General features: G+C 52.9%; 8 protein-coding genes across 8 annotated transcripts; 6 read left to right on the top strand and 2 right to left on the bottom strand.

Annotated features, from left to right (window-relative positions):
* Window positions 1-232: 232 nt before the first annotated feature.
* On the bottom strand, window positions 233-1,890 carry J4E79_002399 (uncharacterized protein; the record flags this gene model as incomplete). Its single annotated transcript, XM_049351298.1, has 3 exons — window positions 233-1,551; window positions 1,598-1,634; window positions 1,681-1,890. 3 exons carry the CDS (start codon window positions 1,888-1,890, stop codon window positions 233-235), a joined length of 1,566 nt encoding a protein of 521 aa, XP_049213936.1.
* Window positions 1,891-3,642: 1,752 nt separating this feature from the next.
* J4E79_002398 (uncharacterized protein) lies at window positions 3,643-5,096 on the top strand (the record flags this gene model as incomplete). Its single annotated transcript, XM_049351297.1, has 2 exons — window positions 3,643-3,751; window positions 3,961-5,096. 2 exons carry the CDS (start codon window positions 3,643-3,645, stop codon window positions 5,094-5,096), a joined length of 1,245 nt encoding a protein of 414 aa, XP_049213935.1.
* A 697-nt stretch (window positions 5,097-5,793) lies between these two features.
* J4E79_002397 (uncharacterized protein) lies at window positions 5,794-8,018 on the top strand (the record flags this gene model as incomplete). Its single annotated transcript, XM_049351296.1, has 3 exons — window positions 5,794-6,633; window positions 6,685-7,255; window positions 7,306-8,018. 3 exons carry the CDS (start codon window positions 5,794-5,796, stop codon window positions 8,016-8,018), a joined length of 2,124 nt encoding a protein of 707 aa, XP_049213934.1.
* Window positions 8,019-8,226: 208 nt separating this feature from the next.
* Window positions 8,227-9,057, bottom strand: J4E79_002396 (uncharacterized protein; the record flags this gene model as incomplete). The annotated part of the gene is made up of 1 exon (XM_049351295.1): window positions 8,227-9,057. The coding sequence occupies one exon, from the start codon at window positions 9,055-9,057 to the stop codon at window positions 8,227-8,229; it is 831 nt and encodes a 276-aa protein (XP_049213933.1).
* A 1,104-nt stretch (window positions 9,058-10,161) lies between these two features.
* J4E79_002395 (uncharacterized protein) lies at window positions 10,162-10,961 on the top strand (the record flags this gene model as incomplete). Its single annotated transcript, XM_049351294.1, has 2 exons — window positions 10,162-10,192; window positions 10,261-10,961. The coding sequence occupies 2 exons, from the start codon at window positions 10,162-10,164 to the stop codon at window positions 10,959-10,961; spliced, it is 732 nt and encodes a 243-aa protein (XP_049213932.1).
* Window positions 10,962-11,260: 299 nt separating this feature from the next.
* On the top strand, window positions 11,261-12,035 carry J4E79_002394 (uncharacterized protein; the record flags this gene model as incomplete). Its single annotated transcript, XM_049351293.1, has 2 exons — window positions 11,261-11,291; window positions 11,347-12,035. 2 exons carry the CDS (start codon window positions 11,261-11,263, stop codon window positions 12,033-12,035), a joined length of 720 nt encoding a protein of 239 aa, XP_049213931.1.
* A 2,943-nt stretch (window positions 12,036-14,978) lies between these two features.
* Window positions 14,979-16,330, top strand: J4E79_002393 (uncharacterized protein; the record flags this gene model as incomplete). The annotated part of the gene is made up of 3 exons (XM_049351292.1): window positions 14,979-15,258; window positions 15,307-15,904; window positions 15,958-16,330. The coding sequence occupies 3 exons, from the start codon at window positions 14,979-14,981 to the stop codon at window positions 16,328-16,330; spliced, it is 1,251 nt and encodes a 416-aa protein (XP_049213930.1).
* Window positions 16,331-17,530: 1,200 nt separating this feature from the next.
* J4E79_002392 (uncharacterized protein) lies at window positions 17,531-18,902 on the top strand (the record flags this gene model as incomplete). Its single annotated transcript, XM_049351291.1, has 2 exons — window positions 17,531-17,851; window positions 17,919-18,902. The coding sequence occupies 2 exons, from the start codon at window positions 17,531-17,533 to the stop codon at window positions 18,900-18,902; spliced, it is 1,305 nt and encodes a 434-aa protein (XP_049213929.1).
* Between the last annotated feature and the right edge of the window lie 148 nt (window positions 18,903-19,050).

The raw sequence follows: 19,050 nt of genomic DNA, 5'->3' as shown, positions 1-19,050 counted from the left end.
TGATGACAGGAGTGTACACGAAGCTTTTTTAAGATATGAATATATTGATGCATTTGAAAAATGCTTCTATAGTAGCGCCAGAGGGCGGAAATGGTATCATAAAGCGACATTACAGCGACGCTGCAAGTACAAGGAAAGACGAGGAAATTTTTGCGCGATCTACGCGATGCTTCATATCGTGCGTGGGTATAGGTCGACATAACGGTCTGAGCATTAGCATGCGCGGCACGCTTCAAGACCACGACTGCCAACTTGGCTTTTTCTGACTTGAACCGCGTGGGGGGTATGGCGACTCCCGCGCGGTTGGCGGTGGTGGCATGGGAGTGGGACTTCTTTCCCTCCTGGATTCTTGGCTTATCGCCGTACCGGGCAGGGGAGTTATGGGTAGCCTCTTCTCTGTGGGCGAGAGAGGGTGCGATGCCAGAGGAGCAACGCTTGCTGGCGACGTTGGCGATGCAGGTGACATGGGTAGTGGAGGGAGTGCCTCCAAGTCGTGCCCTTCGAAGAGATGAGTCGATCGCATGCTGGATGCTCGCGAGTTGTGGCCTGTGGTGTAACGACCAAGCTCGATGTCCTCGTAATCGCGGTCGCAGATCATGTCGGCTGTCATAGTTGACACAGGGCGGTCAATGCCAGTGGGTGTCGGCATCGCCGAGCTGGTTGGCGACATGGTCACTTGCACCTCTTTGTGCACATGCACACCTCCATGCGGGTCGACAGTGGTACCAAGGTGAGAATCGTAATATCCCTTGGTGCTGTTGGCCCAGCTTCCGCCTGTAATGCTCGCACCGAACTTCCTCCACGAGTTCTTCGACTTGGTGTGCGCACTATCCTGGCGATCATCGGTACCAGCTGGTGTTCTTGTCTTGGATCGCTGACTGAGCTTTTCCTGGAAGAAATGTTTGAAGAAGACCTTCATGGCGGGCGCATTGGCGCATAAGCATCCGATGTACAGCTCGAGCATGCAAGTAAGAAACAGATTCCATGTGTGCCATGTCACGTCGTAAGTGCCATAGAAGGTGTACCAGCTGTAGTAGGCTCGCACAGCTCCCAGTGCGACGACACCGTAACCCATGGCAAAGATACCGAACAACGCCAGCTTTTGTCGGATCGGTATCTGAAGATTCCAGTAAAGGAACGTAGGAAGAACGGCAGTCAGGGCGTCTTGGGCGCAGGATATGATGCTGGCAGCGAAGACGTCGGCACCTTCGTCGAAGCAGTGGAACTCGTAACCTTGTAACTTTTTGATGATGTTTACTTGATCCCAGAATGCTGAGATGGGTTGGCAGCCCAAGATAGGTGCCAAGGTCAAGGCAATGGTGTAGGCGATGATGAAGCCGATAGTGGCCCAAGTCACCCATACGAATGTCTTCGACACGGCGCGGGCCGAGAGGCGTCGGTAGAAGAGAAGAATGGAGACTTTGACGAGGCCAGTTGCAACACAGAAGACACATTCGGTTGCGAGTACGTATTTCCGTGCGTTAACGATGATTTCCGGTTCGAAGAGGTAGTTTAGGTCCCAAATATGTCGGTCGAATGCTTGGTTGGTTGCTGAGAAGCATTAGCTAGATAGCAATGGACCGGTTTGAGATCCTACCTAGGGGATATATGACTGTCAAGGCGATAACTGGAGGCTAGGATTGTTAGCGTAGCCATAATGAGTGATCACTGATAACTCACAAGGGCAGCTAACATCAACCAGTCGTCCCAGCCGGGACATCGTTGATGAAAGATTCTGACCCATAACCGTACAAGAGTCATAACGACGGTAATAGGTCCAAGTACACACGCAATCCACAGGACGGCGTTTGGTCGAAGTGTAGGGTTGACATAGTTTGGTGTTGGCCAACTCAGTTTGACCTCGATGGGGGGGTTTATGCCACCAGGCATGATGAAGATGATTCGTTAGGTTGTGTGGTGCGTGGAACGTTGTCAAAGTTCGAGACAGTTGAACAACGGCTTTTCGAGTGAAGGGATGCCTACCATTTGTGCATGGTGGCTTTTGAAGTACCAAACCTGTTAAATGGGAGAGGAGCATGGGGGCGTAAGACATCCGCCAGGGCTTGACAAAAGTGGGCCGACCACAAAAAACAATTCCAATGGTCGACCAATACAGCGTTTGGGAACGATGACCGTTAAGGTGCGCATAACGGCAGTCGAGAGCTTGCCCGGCTATGTACCCACCCGCATATACGAGCATCGACGCGGAGATGGGATATACTCCGTAGACGATGAACCGCGTGGTCGTTGTTAGTCTAGGATACTGATCGGTGAGAAATAATGATACCTCTTGTGGTACTGTTCAACACGACTTCGAGTCCCGGCATTAATGTGCCCATTATGCGTCAGTGATCTCAATTGGGAGTATAGAGCGGACTTGCTGCAGTGAGTAGCAGTTGCTGTTCACGCTTTGCCACACTCCTGTTTTGAAACCTGGAATGGCCTTTTACGTCGAATTACGTTGCATGCGCGTATACTCATGATCCTGGAATGATCAAGGGACGTTGACAGAATTCTAGTGGCCGGTAGTGGACCCGAGAATTCTACCCTGCTTGACCACGACAACGTATTGGAGTTTGACGAAACGCGAGTCCGACCTTGAGTTTCCTCGCGTACGGGTTGTCAAACATGCGTAACCGACAGGGCTCGAGCCAATCTGCAGCGGTCGGGCGCTCCCGCCACGGTGGTCCCTGTCAAGAATCTGTCCGGAGTGGCGCCTTTTCGATCGATACCATCTGCATCGTACGTGATCGTGTCGGCTATCGAGCTCAATTCTCCCGCAGCCGTGACCGGTGTACGATGAAGTGGTGTCGAGGACCCGTTTGTGACAAGTTTGCATACGGTGGCAAGTGTATGCAGTCACCTCCGAATTGGGAACACTAGAAGGATCAGCGGCTTCGCAGCATCTGTAACGATGTGAAATGGAAAGGTCCGAGAATTAGTCGCGGAGATGACAGGAGACGCAGTATGCCGTCATCCCCCATGCGCGATGATTCGCCCACGTCCACAATGCATGCATGGTGTGTTCTAAGATTGAAGGTAAGGTAAGAGAATTTGAAGCAAAAAAGTAAAGACGCATAGGTCTGGAGCTGTCAGGTACCGGTCAGAGTGTGCGTTCGTACCCCCGGCTTGTGTGCATCAAACCTTGGCGTGGTGTGGTGGGGTGCGGGACCGGAAGGTGGGGGCGGGTGGATTCTGGAGCGAAAGCGGACGCGAGAAACGCAACAGCGGCATGCCTACCTATGTAGGATAGAGCGCTGCGATGAAGTCGCAGTGATAGTCGAGAGATACCTGTTTCCGCGGCTACAGCGTAGGCGTTCAGCCCGAAGGGCGTTGAAGAGAGGGGTTACGCCCGTAGGACGCAAAAATAGTCGCGGAATCAGGATGGCAGCCTCGCCCTAGTACCCAAACAGCAACGCGCTCTGTGAGCATCTAAGCGACTGAAGCTTCACGATAGTTGTTGCATCGTCCTAAATCCTACAGCGCCCTTTTGTTGTCTCCGCGGGCACTTGCGATGCAATTGTGAGTCACCCAGAAGGATGCATGATAAGCATAGTTTGGCTTCATCAAGATATAAAGGTCTGGTATCGAGGATGATGTAGGTAAACACCCAAAGCACTGCGTACCTTCCAAGTTTACAAGATGACAACCTCTGCCTCGTTCAATGACGCTTTTCAGTCGGCAGTTGCATCCGGCCCTGAGCGCCTGCTGCCCGGTGTGGCTCTCGGTGCTGCAAGAGCACTTCGAAAGGGTATGGTCTGGTTTTGCATGTTTTCTTTTGCCAAAACACTTGCCAGGGCCGTTGAGTTTAGCGTGCGTTTGAGAGCGGCACGTTGAGATGGACTCGGAATATGCGACGAAGCCGTCGGATGCTCGCAGCCGTTCGCACGGTCGGCGACCTCGCTTGTCATTTGTGTTTCTGTTACATGGCCTACAGTTCGCGGCTAACTTGATTCACAGCTGATGCTTCGGAACCAGATGACTTTCTTGCTGCATTTGGTACACTGCAGCTCGACTCCACGTCGCCACCAGTATCGACGAAGACGACTGTATGGCTGGCATCTTGCACGAAGCTAGCGACGGCTATCGCAGCCTTGCAGTGCGTCGAGCGTGGGCTGTTTTCGCTCGACGAACCCACTGACACCGATCGTTTACTGCCTGAATGGAAGAATTCTGTTGTCCTGACTGGCTGGAACGCTGATGAACCTATCTTACAACCTGCAAAAGAAAGGTTGACATTGCGAAGATTGCTGACGCATACGAGCGGAGTCGGCTACGACTTTCTCGCGGCTGACCTCGTGAAGTGGAGGCAGCATCGCAGCGAAGAAAGTCTCTTCATGCGCACGCCTATCACGCAGTGCTTTGCGACACCTCTCATCTTTGAGCCCGGCTCCGGCTTCGCATATGGTGGCGGGCTGGAGCTTGTGGGCTTGATGATCGCGAGGGCCAACAACTGCACGCTGGAAGCATACATGCGCCAATACATCTTTGATGTGTTGGGGATGGATAAGACTTCCTTCCACGTCAAGCACAACAATATCGAGCAGGAGTTGATGCCGATGACCACCCGTCTTGCACCTGATGCAGCTCTCATACCTGGCAACCCACCAGATATGCCACTGGCACAGCCGCTGGATCCTCAAGATGAGTTCGGTGGCGGAGGTTTGTTCGGCAATACCGAAGACTACCTCGCACTTCTAAAGTCGCTTCTCCGGAACGATGGCAAGCTTCTCAAGTCGGAAAGTATCGAGCTCTTGTTTGCTCCATGTATACCACGCGCGGCGCAGGAGTCGCTCGATCAGACGCTGTCCGTCCCAGCCTACGCTGCCATCATGATTCCAGGCGATGCTCCGTTTGGCACTCCTGGTGCGCGGAAATGGTCTCATGCTTTGGGCGGTCTAGTAGCACTCGAAGATGATGCCGAAGGAGGCTTGAAGGCTGGCACCTTGCGATGGGGAGGTGCACCGAATCTGAAGTGGTGGATCGATCGCAAGGGCGGTACTTGCGGCATCTTCGCAACGCAGCTTTTGCCCGCTGGCGAAACCCGACACGCGTACCTGGGCAAGATGTTTGAGAGAGCGGTAGCTGCGATGTAGATGGCAGATTTGCTATGAGTGCTACTACGGGTCAGGCATATGAATGGGCATCAATGGCAATGGCATCTTCCCCTATTGCGACGATTTCTCTATTGAGGACCACGAGGTGCCCCACTTGCATGAGGCGCTACGTATGCACGGTGATGACAATGGCCTGCGCCGCTGATTACCCAGCAGATTCTGCCCATGACGTAGGCGAACTTCTATTTCCGCCGGCAAACCTCTTCTCTGCGCTCAACTGACCTGCCCAATCACGATGAAGGACAGCTCTGACCGCCTTCGCACAATCGGCTAGCGGTGGCTTACTCACCTTCTGTCCGCCGGATACGGACGCTGGTGTCGGCAATATTCTCGCCATGTCGCATGGAACAGATGCGGGAGATGTGCAGGTGAGCAAATCTTTCGCTCATGACGGCCACGCGCGCCAGATACTTAGGGCGACGGGCTGCTGTCAAGCGATTGAACGATTGAAGCTTGTTCATCGCCATTGACAGCACCCGCGTCCATCTCCCGAAAACACGGTCACGACTAGTCGTACCGTCGCGCGTTAGATCCACACGATCCACAACGGCCTCGTCGTCGGGCTGAACATTTACTATTATTGTTCCGACAGCCGAGCGCTGGCAATTTCTATCGCTTTCCAGCGCGACAGCCACTCTCACAACCTTGGTCGAGGAAAGAGGAGATTGCGATCAAGATGCAGAACGAAGACCTGGATATCCTGCGCAATGAGGCGAACGCAAGCCCTGAGCGCTTCGCAAATTGGGACCCGCACCGCCAGTTTCGCGAAGAGTACCACAGACGGCACTTGCATGACCAGACACCTGATGAGCGCCTGCGCAACATCGAAGCACACGAACGAGGAGAGCGCACCCAGAGCGAGATATCCTTCCCAACAGAAGCAGTAGCATCACCCATCAGAGAAAAGGAAGAGGAGGTTGCCTCGCCTCTCTCACGGCACAGCACATCTTCGGCTTCGACTGTTAGCTCTGCAAGCTCTGCATCCACACATAGCGCACGTCTCGAAGAAATACGCACCGCCCGCTCAACCCCCGCACGCGACCGCCGACCGACCGTCAATTCGCAGGCCTCGAGCGGCAACTACCTGACACTACATCCCACTGAACGCAACCCCGAAGCTATCCGCCGAATCGAGACACACAGAAGTCAGCATGCAGGCACAGTCGGTGCATCGCGCGTCGATTCGCGGTTATCGAGGACCCTCACACGCCGTCGTACAGAGAAGCCATTGCCGAACCTAGGAGCTGGCAAGCCTTTCCCCCCGCTGCTACCGGACAGGGAAGAATATGTAGTCGAGTTCGACGGCGTCGACGATCCGCTGCATGCGCAGAACTGGCCGATGAAGAAGAAGATTGGCATTGGTGCTATCCTAGCATTCGACGCCCTCACAGCCACCATGGGTAGCAGTATCTTCTCGGCCGCTACAGGAGCAGTATCGCAACAATACGGTGTTGCCAATGTTGTGGGCACTCTAGGAACGAGTTTGTTCGTTTTTGGATATGCCTTTGGACCTTTGGTAAGTGAACGCTGACCATAGACTGCGGTCAGATATGCTAACAACTTCTAGATGTGGGCACCTTTCTCGGAGCTGTATGGCCGAAAACCTCCCCTCATCATCGCCGCCTTTGGTTTTGCCATCTTCAGCATCGCCGTCGCCGCAGCCAAAGATATCCAGACCATCATGATATGTCGATTCTTCGCCGGTCTCTTCGGCTCCTCTCCTCTCGCTATCGTCGCCGCCGTCTTCGCTGATATGTTCGACAACAAACTCCGCGGTCTCGCCGTCGCAGTCTTCTCCGCAACCGTCTTCATGGGCCCTCTACTCGCACCCTTCATCGGAGGGTTCATCACCCAGAGCGATCTTGGATGGCGGTGGACCGAATACATCAGCAGTTTTATGGGCTTTTTGTCATTCGCTCTGCTCTTCTTCTTCATGGAAGAGACATACCCGCCTGTCGTGCTGATCAACAAGGCGAGCGAGCTGAGGAGACGAACCAAGAACTGGGGTATCCACGCCAAGCAGGAGGAAATTGAAGTCGACTTCAAGGAGCTGATCGTTAAGAACGTCAGCCGACCGATGCGCATTCTCTTCACCGAGCCTATTGTACTGCTCATCACCATCTACATGAGCTTTATATGTAAGTTGGATCACCCCGTCTTGTTACAAGAACTGAGCTAACAATTCTAGATGGTTTACTCTACCTCTTCCTTACCGCATACGCCCTCGTCTTCCAAGGCGTCTACGGCTGGAGTCCCGGCATCGGCGGACTTGCCTACTTCGGCATGGTCGCTGGTGAAGTGATCGCTTTCATCATCATTGTCGTCGACAACCCACGATACATCAAAAAGCTGGAAGCCAACAACAACATTCCCGTCCCAGAATGGCGCCTACCCATCAGCATGGTCGGTGGTGTGCTCTTCGCAGCCGGTCTCTTCTGGTTCGGATGGACAGGCTACACCGGCAATGTTCACTGGATCGTCCCTGTCCTGAGCGGTCTCTTCACCGGCTTCGGAATCTTTTCCATCTTCCTCTCGCTTCTCAACTACATTGTCGACGCGTACCTTATGTTTGCTGCTTCCGCTATTGCAGCAAACACCTTTATGCGGTCCATGTTTGGTGGAGTCTTCCCACTATTCGCAACCTTCATGTTCAATGGTATGGGAATCCAATGGGCCAGTACACTGCTTGGCTGCGTGGCGCTCGTACTTGTACCGATGCCAGTGGTCTTCTATGTATTTGGTAAGGCAATCCGAGGCAAGAGTAACTTTGCACCTGCGCCAGATATCGCTCAAGACAAGAGGAGAGATGAAGAGAGCAAGGGAAGCGAAGGTGTTGAAGCGGGAAGTGGTGAGACGACCGAGCGGGAGAGCCTGGACAGGGCGAGGAGTAAAGATGAGTAGAGTTCTCATCGTGTTTCCAATTTCTTTTCATCTGGGCTTAGCGAGCACATATACCTTTTAATTTCAACCTTTCACCCTAATCAAATGTTTGAAGAGCTAGAACAATGTCCATGATTAGGAATACACGACGCAGGCAACGGGTATAGCTTTCCTGCATTCAATGAATAACAGACATGGTATCAATTCCTTTCCTCTATCCACTACACATCTATGGCAGTACATACCCACCGTCAATAATACAATCGCTTCCTGTCATATAACTCGACGCATCACTACCCAAGTACAAAAACAACCCCTTAATCTCCTTGACATTACCCTGTCTCCCCAGCGGAATCATCCTCAACCCCTCATTAATAACCTGCGGCCCAGCCCCCATCTTGGTATCAAAGAACCCCGGGCTAACAATATTCACCCTCGCAAACTCCCTCCACTCCCTCGCCAGCGACTTGCCCAGATGCGAGATAAACGCCTTGGTACCGTTGTAGATGGGTTGGTCGATGGGTACATTAACAATGTGCGCGGAGATGGAGCTGGTAAGGATCAAGTTGCCAAATCCTTGTTTCTTGAATACCTCGCCAGCGTACTTGGCGCAGAAAACGGGGCCGTCGACGTTGACTTTCATGAGGTTGTGGTAGCTATCGAGGGTTTGGTCGAGGAGCGGCTTGCTATCTCCTGTGCCGGCGTTGGCGACGAAGACGTCGATGCGGCCGAAGTCCTCAACTACTTGTTGCACGGCTTTTTGGACTGCCTCGGCGTTGATTTGGTTCACGCTGTAGGCTTTTGTCTTGACGTTGTGTGTCTTTGCGAGGTTCTCCGCGCGGGTTATCGCGGCGCTGTTGGAGTTGTACCACAGGGCTACGTTGCCGCCTGCTTCGGCCATGGCGTCGGCTACGGCTCCACCGATTCCTTCGGCTGCGCCGTTGACGACGATGACTTTGCCTTTCATGCTGAATTGTTGCATGACGTTTGTGGGTGTGTCTGGCACGGGTTTGGGGAAGCCGGCGCGTGGCGCCTGGCATTCTTCGACGGACATGGACATTTTGGCGGTTTCCTGGGGAGAAAAGATATGCTGGAGAAGCTTGGAAAAGAGTCGTGAATTACGAAAAAGACGAGTAAACTTGCAGTCTGTATAGTAAGAAGTCGGAGTCGGAGGTCTTCGACTTATGTATCTAGACGTGTAAGATTAGGCGGAGGAAGGTCTGCCGAGTGAGGCTCAAAGGCCGCGACTCTGACGGTGCAGCTTTTACCCCGCCGAGCAAAACATGGGATGGCATTGCGTCACGGGGTGGTGTTGCGGGGCAGATCTGGAGGACTGTCGTCCGGATGGGGCGGGATGGTTCCTGAAATGGGATGGTGCCCGTTGCGCTCGGCTTACCTTCCTTCTGAGCAAGCGGCTCGTACCGTGTCTTCTACCGACTGCGTTGTTCTTTTGTTACTTGTGCCCACGATACTTTGCTGGGTGTTGAGTGCGCTTTGCCTCGGCTGGAATGTCAGAGGTGGCTTTAGGTGCAAAAGATCAGTGGCTTTAGGTGCAAAAGATCAGTCAGACAAACATGAGTTCATTGCCTCTCCTCAACTCTTTCTTTGGGTGTTCCGCACGACAGCCATGGCGCGTCCTTTGCGGCAACCGGATCTCATTCTTCGCACAGCCATCTGCTTCTGTACGGTGTGAACTGTCGTTGTTACGCATCGTACTAGACACGGCCCTCTGGAGTACGCCTCGAATACGAGGATGAGGTAACAGTCTACTTCGCCCGGGACCTGACCATATTCTCCGGTGACTCTCTTCAGTCAAACTTTTTCAGAATGAGGCGGCGGAGGAAACGGGAGCTGTAGTCAAGGCAGTTCCGTTCAACGTGTCTCCCGGCCAATCACTATGATCCCCTCAACTAGTCGACGCAGGTCGTGCGAAAATAGCTTGTAAATTTCTGCGGGCAATCCTGGAAACCGTACCCAGCTGTGCTTTCTTTCACTCCTCAGAAGCACAATGAGCCCTCTGGGCTTAGCGTGCACGGTCCGTCGCTAGATTGGTCCTGCCTGCACTCTCACAACAATCCTGCTCCCTCAATTACACTGTGGACACGCAACTCTACATCGAGCTTGAACACATCAGAACCATCCGTCAACGCAAGGGTTCGCAAAAATGGTCTTCAGGTTTCTGGATCTCCCATCAGGTACGCAATCTCAGTCGTTCACTCTATTCATTTGACTTGCACACCCAGACAGCGCTGATCTCATGCAGAGCTGCGCAACCGCATCTACGAGATCGCTGCGGCAGCCGGTGACGAGCCGTTGGTTCTATTCCGGCAGCCTCATAGGGAAGATGGCAACTATGCGGGTCTTACGAGAGCTTGCGTTCAGATTCGAGCTGAATATCGACCAATGCAGCGTCGCAGGGCCAAACTTTCCGTGGCCTTTTCAAACCTTGATGACTTTACTCGGACCTTTCTCGCTTCAGCCACCGACAAGATGACTCTCCCTCTTGAGGTTCACGTCCGGGTATCCCGTCTCAGCAGGCCAGGATACTCTCTTACTTTCGACTCACTTCCAATTCTTGAAGTCAAAGTTGCGAACCCCCGCTTGGACATCAGGATCGTGCCCGTTACTATCCCAAGTGGGTTTCCATTCGTGGCGAGTAGCCTGCAGAACACGGCTGCTGCTCTCGCGACTATGGCCTTGACGCAAGCACAGGACCTGAACTCGCTGCTCCTTCACTCAAACAAGGACTGGCATGCGTGTATCAGCAACGGCTCGATTGGAGAAGTCTTCATAGAGATGGAAATCGGGTTTACACGGGTTGAGATCGTCTTCATGGGTATGCTTGGTTACAGGAACTGGCCAAAAACACGGAGAGGCGACGAGGAGTGGCGTATCTCTCACGGTCTGCATGCTCCGGCATCGCATGGTCATCGCATCGACTTTAGCTTTCTTCACAAGGAATAGTACTGGAGCTTCCATTGAAGGTTACTTCCCAGACGTAAATGGTACGCAGAAAGATACAAAATGCAATCATCTATCACTCACTACGTAATAAGTAAGCTGTCAGTGACTCACCGCTCTCTGTAGGTCATAGCGCTACTGCCTGGGCTCACGTGCGGGTAAACTAATTCCTGACCTCGCTTACAATGAGTCGCTACCTTCGCTATCAAACTCTCGATAAGCCACCACGTTTACATCTGAGTCTCCGTCAAATACTACCGTCGTCCAAGTTACCCATTTGCTTCAAAAGTACCAAAGTCACTATGGCCTTTCGCTTCCTCGACCTCAGCTCGGGTATGCTACTTCTCTCATCCTGGATCGCGCGAGAGGAGCTACTAACATTGTTTAGAGTTGCGCAATATGGTGTACTACTTCGCATCAATCAACGACGCACACGTTCCAATCCGACACGATTCCTCTCTCCAGTCTGGCACCTACGCGGGTCTTACCAGAGTTTGTGTCCAGATCCGCCGAGAATACCGCCCGATCCAACGTCGCATGGCTGAGGTTCGGTTGGACCTTGCAAATGTTGGCTATTATGCTCAGGCATTCCTCACGCCAGCCGAAGACTCCATGTCTCTCCCCCACAAAATACGCGTCGAAGGAAGATTCGCGGTATTCTCAGTTCACGGCTCTCACTACAGCATCTTCTCGGTCCTCAAGCTCAAGGCTACCCACCCTGGCCTGGACTGCGAGATTGTGCGCGCCACCATTGCGAACGCCTGGGGATGTGCACAGCACGGCATGTTCTTCCGGGATTTGGACCAAGTTCGGGGTCTCAACGCACTTGCTTTCCATGCGAACGAAAAGTGGCGCGAGGATATTAGGAACGGGATCATTGGAGATGTCCGGATCAGATCAAGCGCATCATTCGTTGAGACTACATGTATTTGTATCAACTTCACGGGTGTCCACGCCCAAAAGAACTACGCTGAAGCGATCAGCGCGCCTGATGCGTGGAGCAGCGCTCGCGGTCTTGACGTCGCGCTATCACACGGTCATCATGTTGCGTTGTACTTCTCACCCATGTTCACTTGAGCGAGGTTGAGGAGCCACTCGAATCAAGTCATCAAGCGTATCGCCTGATGAGCATGCGTCACCAAGTTTGTAGTGTAGGAAGAATTGAATGAAAAGTAGATCGAATCACCTAGTTGCCTGACCAGTTCATTTTGCGAAAGATTTCGATTATCTCTCAGAGGCTATGAGCGGGTTGGCGCTCAATGTAGGCGGGCTCGGAGCTGGTAGAGCTCGCGTAGTCAATCATCTTTCGTGAGCACTCCTCTCCGTTCACTTGCCACATTGTGGTACGCAAGCTCTTGTGCTACGACACATTTTAGTCGGGGAAAACGAATTGACTGGGTGTTATGTAGATTTCGGAAGTTGTGATTCGCTAGTCTGCTCCGCACCGCAGTACCATAGGACGAAGTGGATGAACCAAGTTTTCGCATCGCACTTAGATGTGAGTCAGGAGCAAAGCTATATAACATATTTGCACCGCCTACATAGCGATACCCCTGCATACCGATCTCGATCCGCGAACACGCTCACTTTACAGCTACCATCAAAGAGACTTACAATCCACTTCTCGATCTACCACACAGTCACGATGACTTTCCGCTTCCTCGATCTTATACCAGGTACGAGATTCTCTCCTTCTCTTTTGCAAGACATAAAACTGACGGTTGACAGAATTGCGTAATCGGGTGTACCACTTCGCTTCCTTGTCTGAAGAACAAATCATCTCAAGCATGAGATACCAGCCTGATCCCTCTCTCTCGGGCATCGGTGCCGGGCTCACGAAAGTTTGCCGGCAGATTAGAGCTGAATACTTGCCCATTCAGCGTCGTGAAGCGGTAGTCGCGTTCCGCTGGGACAAAATCGATTTTATGCAGGATTGGTTCAATACATTCTACCCAGCCGGACCGAATATGAGCGGTGGTCCTCGCGTCGTGCGACTTCTATTGGGCAAGGAAGAGGAAGTTACATGGATGAGGCCACTGGGCCACGTTTGTGTCTCCCAGAATTCTACATGCTTGGCAATGATTGAAGATCTGGACGAACTATTAATGTTTCGCGCGCATTGGACATCGACTCGCTTTGAGGCTGCCCTGGAAGCTGCCTACCATCCATGCGATGAGCCCGATCTCGAACTCAGGGGCCTGGCAGAGGAATTTTGCCACAAACTATGTCTTCTTCTCCAATACGACGACCCCACCTGGCTCACAGCTATACGCGAAAACATATTTGACAGCATTAAAATCGAGCACTATGATGTGTATGCCCGCCCAGTCATAGCTGTAGAGGTTGGAACAGGCGGAAAATATACGCCATACTACACTACCCAGCGGATTCTTCCTCTTGAAAAAGCCTTGGAGGCCTATTGCGGCATGCGAGTTGAAGTTTGGGATTCTACGATGGGCTACGCGTAAAGAGCCTACTGTCAATAAGCGTGGCTTTACTGCAGACGGAGGGGCGAGCGATTCTAAGAACGTAAACATAATCGAAAATCACATCATGGGGGATCAGAATTCGTGTCGTACTGTACATTGATGTCTCAGGGAGTTAGGGTATGGCTGTGTCAGAAGTTTACAACAATTTGAACGAAATTTACTCGTTAATACATGATACTGTGAGTGCAGCAATGCGACAGGTACCTACCTAGGTAGGTATTCTGGATGCCGCGATTACATTCGCGAGGATGATGATGTCATAGCGCAGGCAGGTCTTAGAGTCCGCTCCTTCTACTACGAACTTCGGGTCTTTCCTCATTGAATGCGTCTCCTGTTGTGAAATCTGATCTCCTTTCAGATAGATCAGGCTGTAGTTTCGATTTCTGCCAGGCTCTACCGCTCCCGCTACCGTCTTGCATATAAGAGGGCGCTTGCCTGTACTCGAGTTTGCTCCCACCACAGCCACCACAGCGTCGTTCGGTACTCAGTACTCTTATCTATTGCCACTTATTGCGTTGTCCCCGTGTCTTGCATCGCAACTATCCCAGCAGCCATTTGTTTGCAGAGGGGACTTTCTATCTAGTTCAGGCTCCCACCTCACCTGCCTCTATCATACCACCACTACGATAAGGAAAAGCGATCACGCTGAAGCACATTGACGGCGCATTTCAACACAATAGCACGTTTGAATACCCTACAATGGCACGTTCTTGTTCTTGGTCACGAGCCCGATACCGGAGGTAAATGTTGGAGGGAATGGCTTTCTACAAAATTGCTACCACCTACAATGTCACCTCACCTTCATATTCAGGGTCTACACCTGGGTGCTCTCGATTGATGACCTGTCGTCGTGACTGCAACTGGCAATGCAATGCTGCCTTCCTTCGCAGGTACAATAGGAAAGACCTACCCACAACCACGCGATTGAATCACGCGCTCCTTCCACGTTCTTGGATTGTTGGTACGATGACATCGTACTCAATACTTTTCCCTCCAAACTTAATGATACCAACACCACACACGATTAAGACAATGGCGTGCCAAGCATCCTCGCCCTCTTACCTGAGGCTTAATGTCGAGGTGACTTCCGATTCAGGCAATTTCTCCAGTCACCGTCAGACACTCTGGTGGCGATTATCGTTGGCGCTTCCTCGCTCACCTTTACTTCGCAAGAGATATAAGAATCTCGATGGCCTACGCTCCATTACTTCTACATCCCGCAATTATCTTGAATATCTGATTATCACTATTTCTCACGCTATCAGCAGCTTCTCTCAACTCCAGCAACAAGCCGGAAGTACAAGACCTCATGGCGTAAGTCCCCTCTCTTCACACGTAGAGCTTATGATTTCCCCACAAAGCTCTCAGTATTGGTTTGATGGACTCTGCTAACTCAGACAGCCCTACTCGCCCGAGCACCCCACCTCCTTCCCGTTCTTCTCCCAGGAAGTTTGGTCATCCGCCAGTCGTTCCTGCCCCTTCTACACCAAATTCACGCCGAAATGGCTTCAAAGGCGGTTTCAACGTCATCATGGGCTCGGAGCATGCGACTGTGCCGCCCTCCCCTGGACTGCCTGTACCTGGCTTCGCGGCACTCACCATGAGTCCTGTCCCTGCGCAGGCCCTGCCTATCCGCCAGAGCAAGCGCAAGCGTGGAGGTCACGCGCGCACTGATGCCGGTGTCAAGAAGAAGACCAAGAAGAAGCCAGATGGCACCATGGCTAAGTTGGTCGATGCTGCTCTCAAAGAGAAGGTCGGCACCAGCGACCCCGCTCTGCAGAAGCCGTTCCGCTTCATGGACCTCCCCGGAGGTAAGTCACTTGAATCTGGCCTATTTGACACAATCTAACTCTTGACAGAACTCAGGAACCAGATCTACATGCACACCTATGGACGTCCCAAGCAGGCCCTCCTCGTTTACCGCCCGCGCCTCGCCTCTCTGCGTCCCCGCACTCGTCTCGATCGCGGCCGTACTTTGGCGTCTGACATCGTCGACCAGGACCAGGAAAAGAAGATCTCGGGCGGCAACAACAAGTCTCGTCTTTCGACTAAGCCCAAGCCCAAGACAGAGCCTCGAGAGACTAACCGTCCCTTCTGGGGCCTTACCCAGGTATGCCGTCAACTCAGGGCTGAGTACCGTCCCATCTACATGGCCAAGCAGGAGATCGGCATGGACCTCACCGAGATCGTGGACTACCTCAAGACTTTCTATCCGACCGCCACAGATGTCGTCGCCAACCTCGGTCCTCCAGGAGAGCGCAGCGAGGACGCGCCTTTTGTCGGCAACCTGACCATCGCGGTTGGAGACAAGCCCAACGAGCTGGAGCGTGCTGGTGATGGCATTGAGGTCTTTACTCTTCTTGACATCTGGGCCAACAGCCTCAAGATTGAAGCTGGGTTCGGTCGCTACCTCAAGGCCAATTACGTTGCCGAGACTGATGGTGAAGCCAAGGACCTGTGAGTTTCCCTGCCTCTTTCATTAAATGATCTATTCACTGATCATCTTACAGCTACCGCCTGTTCGGCCGTCGCGTCCTTCAAAACCGTCAATGCTCCAGCATGAACGGAAAGTGGCGCTCTATCCTTCGTAGCCGCTCACTGGCGTCAGTTCGTATTCATCGCAAGCCTGCCCAGCGTGACACTGCTCCAGTTCCTGCAGCCCCTGCCTTGGTAGCCCTTGCAGCAACTCTTGGAGTAGTAGTCCCTGCTGTCGCTGCCGTCACCAAGCCCTACCTGCACATCATCTTCAAGAAGGAGTCTGCTGAGCCTTGGATGACCCAGTTTGAGTCGGTCGTTCCTACTGGTTGGTTATCCAAGCACGGCTTTGGCGGCATGGAGCACTTCGAAGTCAAGGTCGGCGTTGACCAAGACGACTCCAATTAGCTGCCCGTTCAGAGCTGTCATCGCTGGTGCGACGTTAACGTTCCCAAAAGTTGCCATCTTGAATGGACAGCAGCGCATGCGGATATTTCTTGGGCGTTGGACAGATATCTCTACCGGGGTGTTCGTTGACATGCTCAAGATTGGTAACATTTACGAGGTTTTACATATGAAGGTATATCAACTTGATGATCGAAAGGACACGTTGGCAACGCAGCTTGCACGTCGCACCTTGGATATCATCTATCTAGCAGGAATCAATAGTTCCATTCATAACACCCTGGTTCCCTTCTGCATTGTTGTGACAACTGATACCGGACCACATGCTCAAACAGGATGTCAAAATGAAGAGGCTGATGTAGTTTGTTTCTAAGAAAAGAAAACCCACGCCCATTTGCTTACCTCGGCCAATCAGATCGACATGTTCTCCACAGAGATACACGCGTTTTTCCGAGTGTCCACACCGCGATGGGACTGCAAGAAACACAATTATCGCCGAAGCATGTCTATAATCGTGCGCATAACGTCTTTTCCAAGGACGCTGGAAGCTCTGCGCCTGCGCCCGCACGTGCGCGACGTCATGCCCCACTGCCAGCTGCCGCGCCAAACTTCGCTCGCGGCTCCGCCCCGGTACATCGCGAACCAACTGCAGCGCACCGGCTATCTCGTCAACGAGCCGCGGCCTAAAATCCACCTATTTCCAGGCGGAGGACGTTCCTTCTTCCCCCCTGAAGTCGCGATCCTGATGCGCAGCCCCCTGCATTCGCTAATGAGACAGGTACCGTTTGATGGGTAACAACAACATGCGCGTCCTCTCGTGTCGAGCAGGCTGGAGCCCCTCGTTCGCTGCGATGCTTTTCCCGCGAGCCAGGGAGCTAGCATGCGATGAGACAATTGACATCCATTGACATCTAGACTTCCCGTCTTCCGCTGGTACAGAACCCCCAAGCGCACGCGCATCCCAGTAAAGCCGTGGTACTGTGAGGTCATCGACAGGGATAACGGCCAGCCGCAACCTCATACACTACCATAGCTCGCCAGCCCCTCCCCGGTCGCTTGGTGTTTTATTTGTTCTTGGGCTTTCAAGAGATTGTGTCGTCCATATGTCTCTTTATGTCGTTTAGGTGTCACTTGGCCAACAACTTCGACGATACTTTCTGCTGCCACTGTACCTCCGAACCCGAATCGCCGTCCCATCCAGACATGTCGCGTCCACAGAGCATGCCTGATTTCGCCGCGCTCATGGAATCTTCCATGTCGCAGGCTGTCTTTGAGTCTTCCAGTTCCAACTTCGAGAAGCGCATACACAGTCATAGTCGACGACAGACATCACCAGAGCGAAAGCCTCAGAATATGAGGAAGAAGCCGAGCATCTCGCTCGCTGCTGGACTGATGATGAACACCGACACCCCACCAGCGACTGGATCACTATCGCCGCGCAAACGAAGCCAGAGCCGACCGGCCCAGGAGAAGAGGGTTGAGATGGAAGAGGGTGGGAATCTGTTCTACGCCTACGCGCAGAGGGTGAGCGATGCCAATTGCACTGTGTGCCATCGACCGGCCAACAACGGCGTACTGACTTGTGCTTCAGAGCGACTATCCTGCATCTCCTCCATACATCCTCACCTTCGCCTCGGCCGCCATTTGCACGCAATGGTGGAATCTGGTCCAGCAGGAATACACGTCGTCGTCGCGACCGAGCCCGCAGTATTTCGTCGTCAGGAGCGAAGACATGGAGCTCATAATGGAAGACCCCAGGTTCTCCGATATTCAGAACAAGTGGTTCTACACGTGCCAGGATAGCCCGACATGCCCGCCGATTGTCCTACCCCTGCAACATGCGAACGGTATTCCCGCCGTCGCGCCTCCACACACATGCGAAGAGAAGGCGAGCACATCGGCTATCGACAGCCTGGCAGCGAGTCTGACCCAGCTGGCAAGTATAGTCGAGAGCAATGCCGAGCAAGTCCACGCGCTATCGGTCGCGCAATCGACAGGCCTACAAGCGATGCAAGAGATCAACGAGTCGAACAGTATCCAGATCAAGGCCATCTCCGAATCCCAAATCAAGCTTCAAGCGCTTGTCGATCAGAACGCGTCACACTACATTGCCCTTTCCAACACATCTTTCCAGTCGCATGAGCAAAGCAGAATAAGTCAAGAACAGACGCGGAAATCACAAGAGCAAACGCGCAAGTCTCAGGAGCAAACCAAGGACATACTCAAGACGACCGTTTCTCAACTCCAGACCCTGTCCAAGAACCAGATCGAGCTATCACAGACCTGCCAGGGTATGATGCGCACTATCGAGAACCTCGGCGACTCGGTCACACAGTTCACTTCCAATGTCATTTCGGATACCGCAAGCAACCAGTCACTATCCACTAGCTCGTTCAATGCTCTCGCAACCCGCATCAGCCCACCTCCTCGGAAGCTGAACAGGCGGGTCAAAGGCGTTTGGTACGAGTACGACAACGTGGGCTCGGGTTCACCCAGCGGCACCCCCAGGAAGAGAGTAGACTCGATCAATGTGGACACCCCACCCAAGAGCCCGGTTATCTACAAGCACGTTTGACGGTGGTACGGCTGGCTCCGAAGTATTCGTTTGACACCCCCAACGCAAGAGGAGATTGACGAGGAAGCACGAAACGTGACACGACCTTTGCTTAATACTTAATCATCCTGGTGGATATCGTCGCTTAATGACTCCCTCTCTTACGGTG

This window comes from Alternaria viburni (assembly GCF_023758015.1).
Source record: "Alternaria viburni strain BMP 2772 chromosome Unknown scaffold_4, whole genome shotgun sequence".
NCBI lineage: Eukaryota > Fungi > Ascomycota > Dothideomycetes > Pleosporales > Pleosporaceae > Alternaria > Alternaria viburni.
Note: the sequence above shows the minus strand (reverse complement) of the source record. Positions and strands in the feature narration are given on the sequence as shown.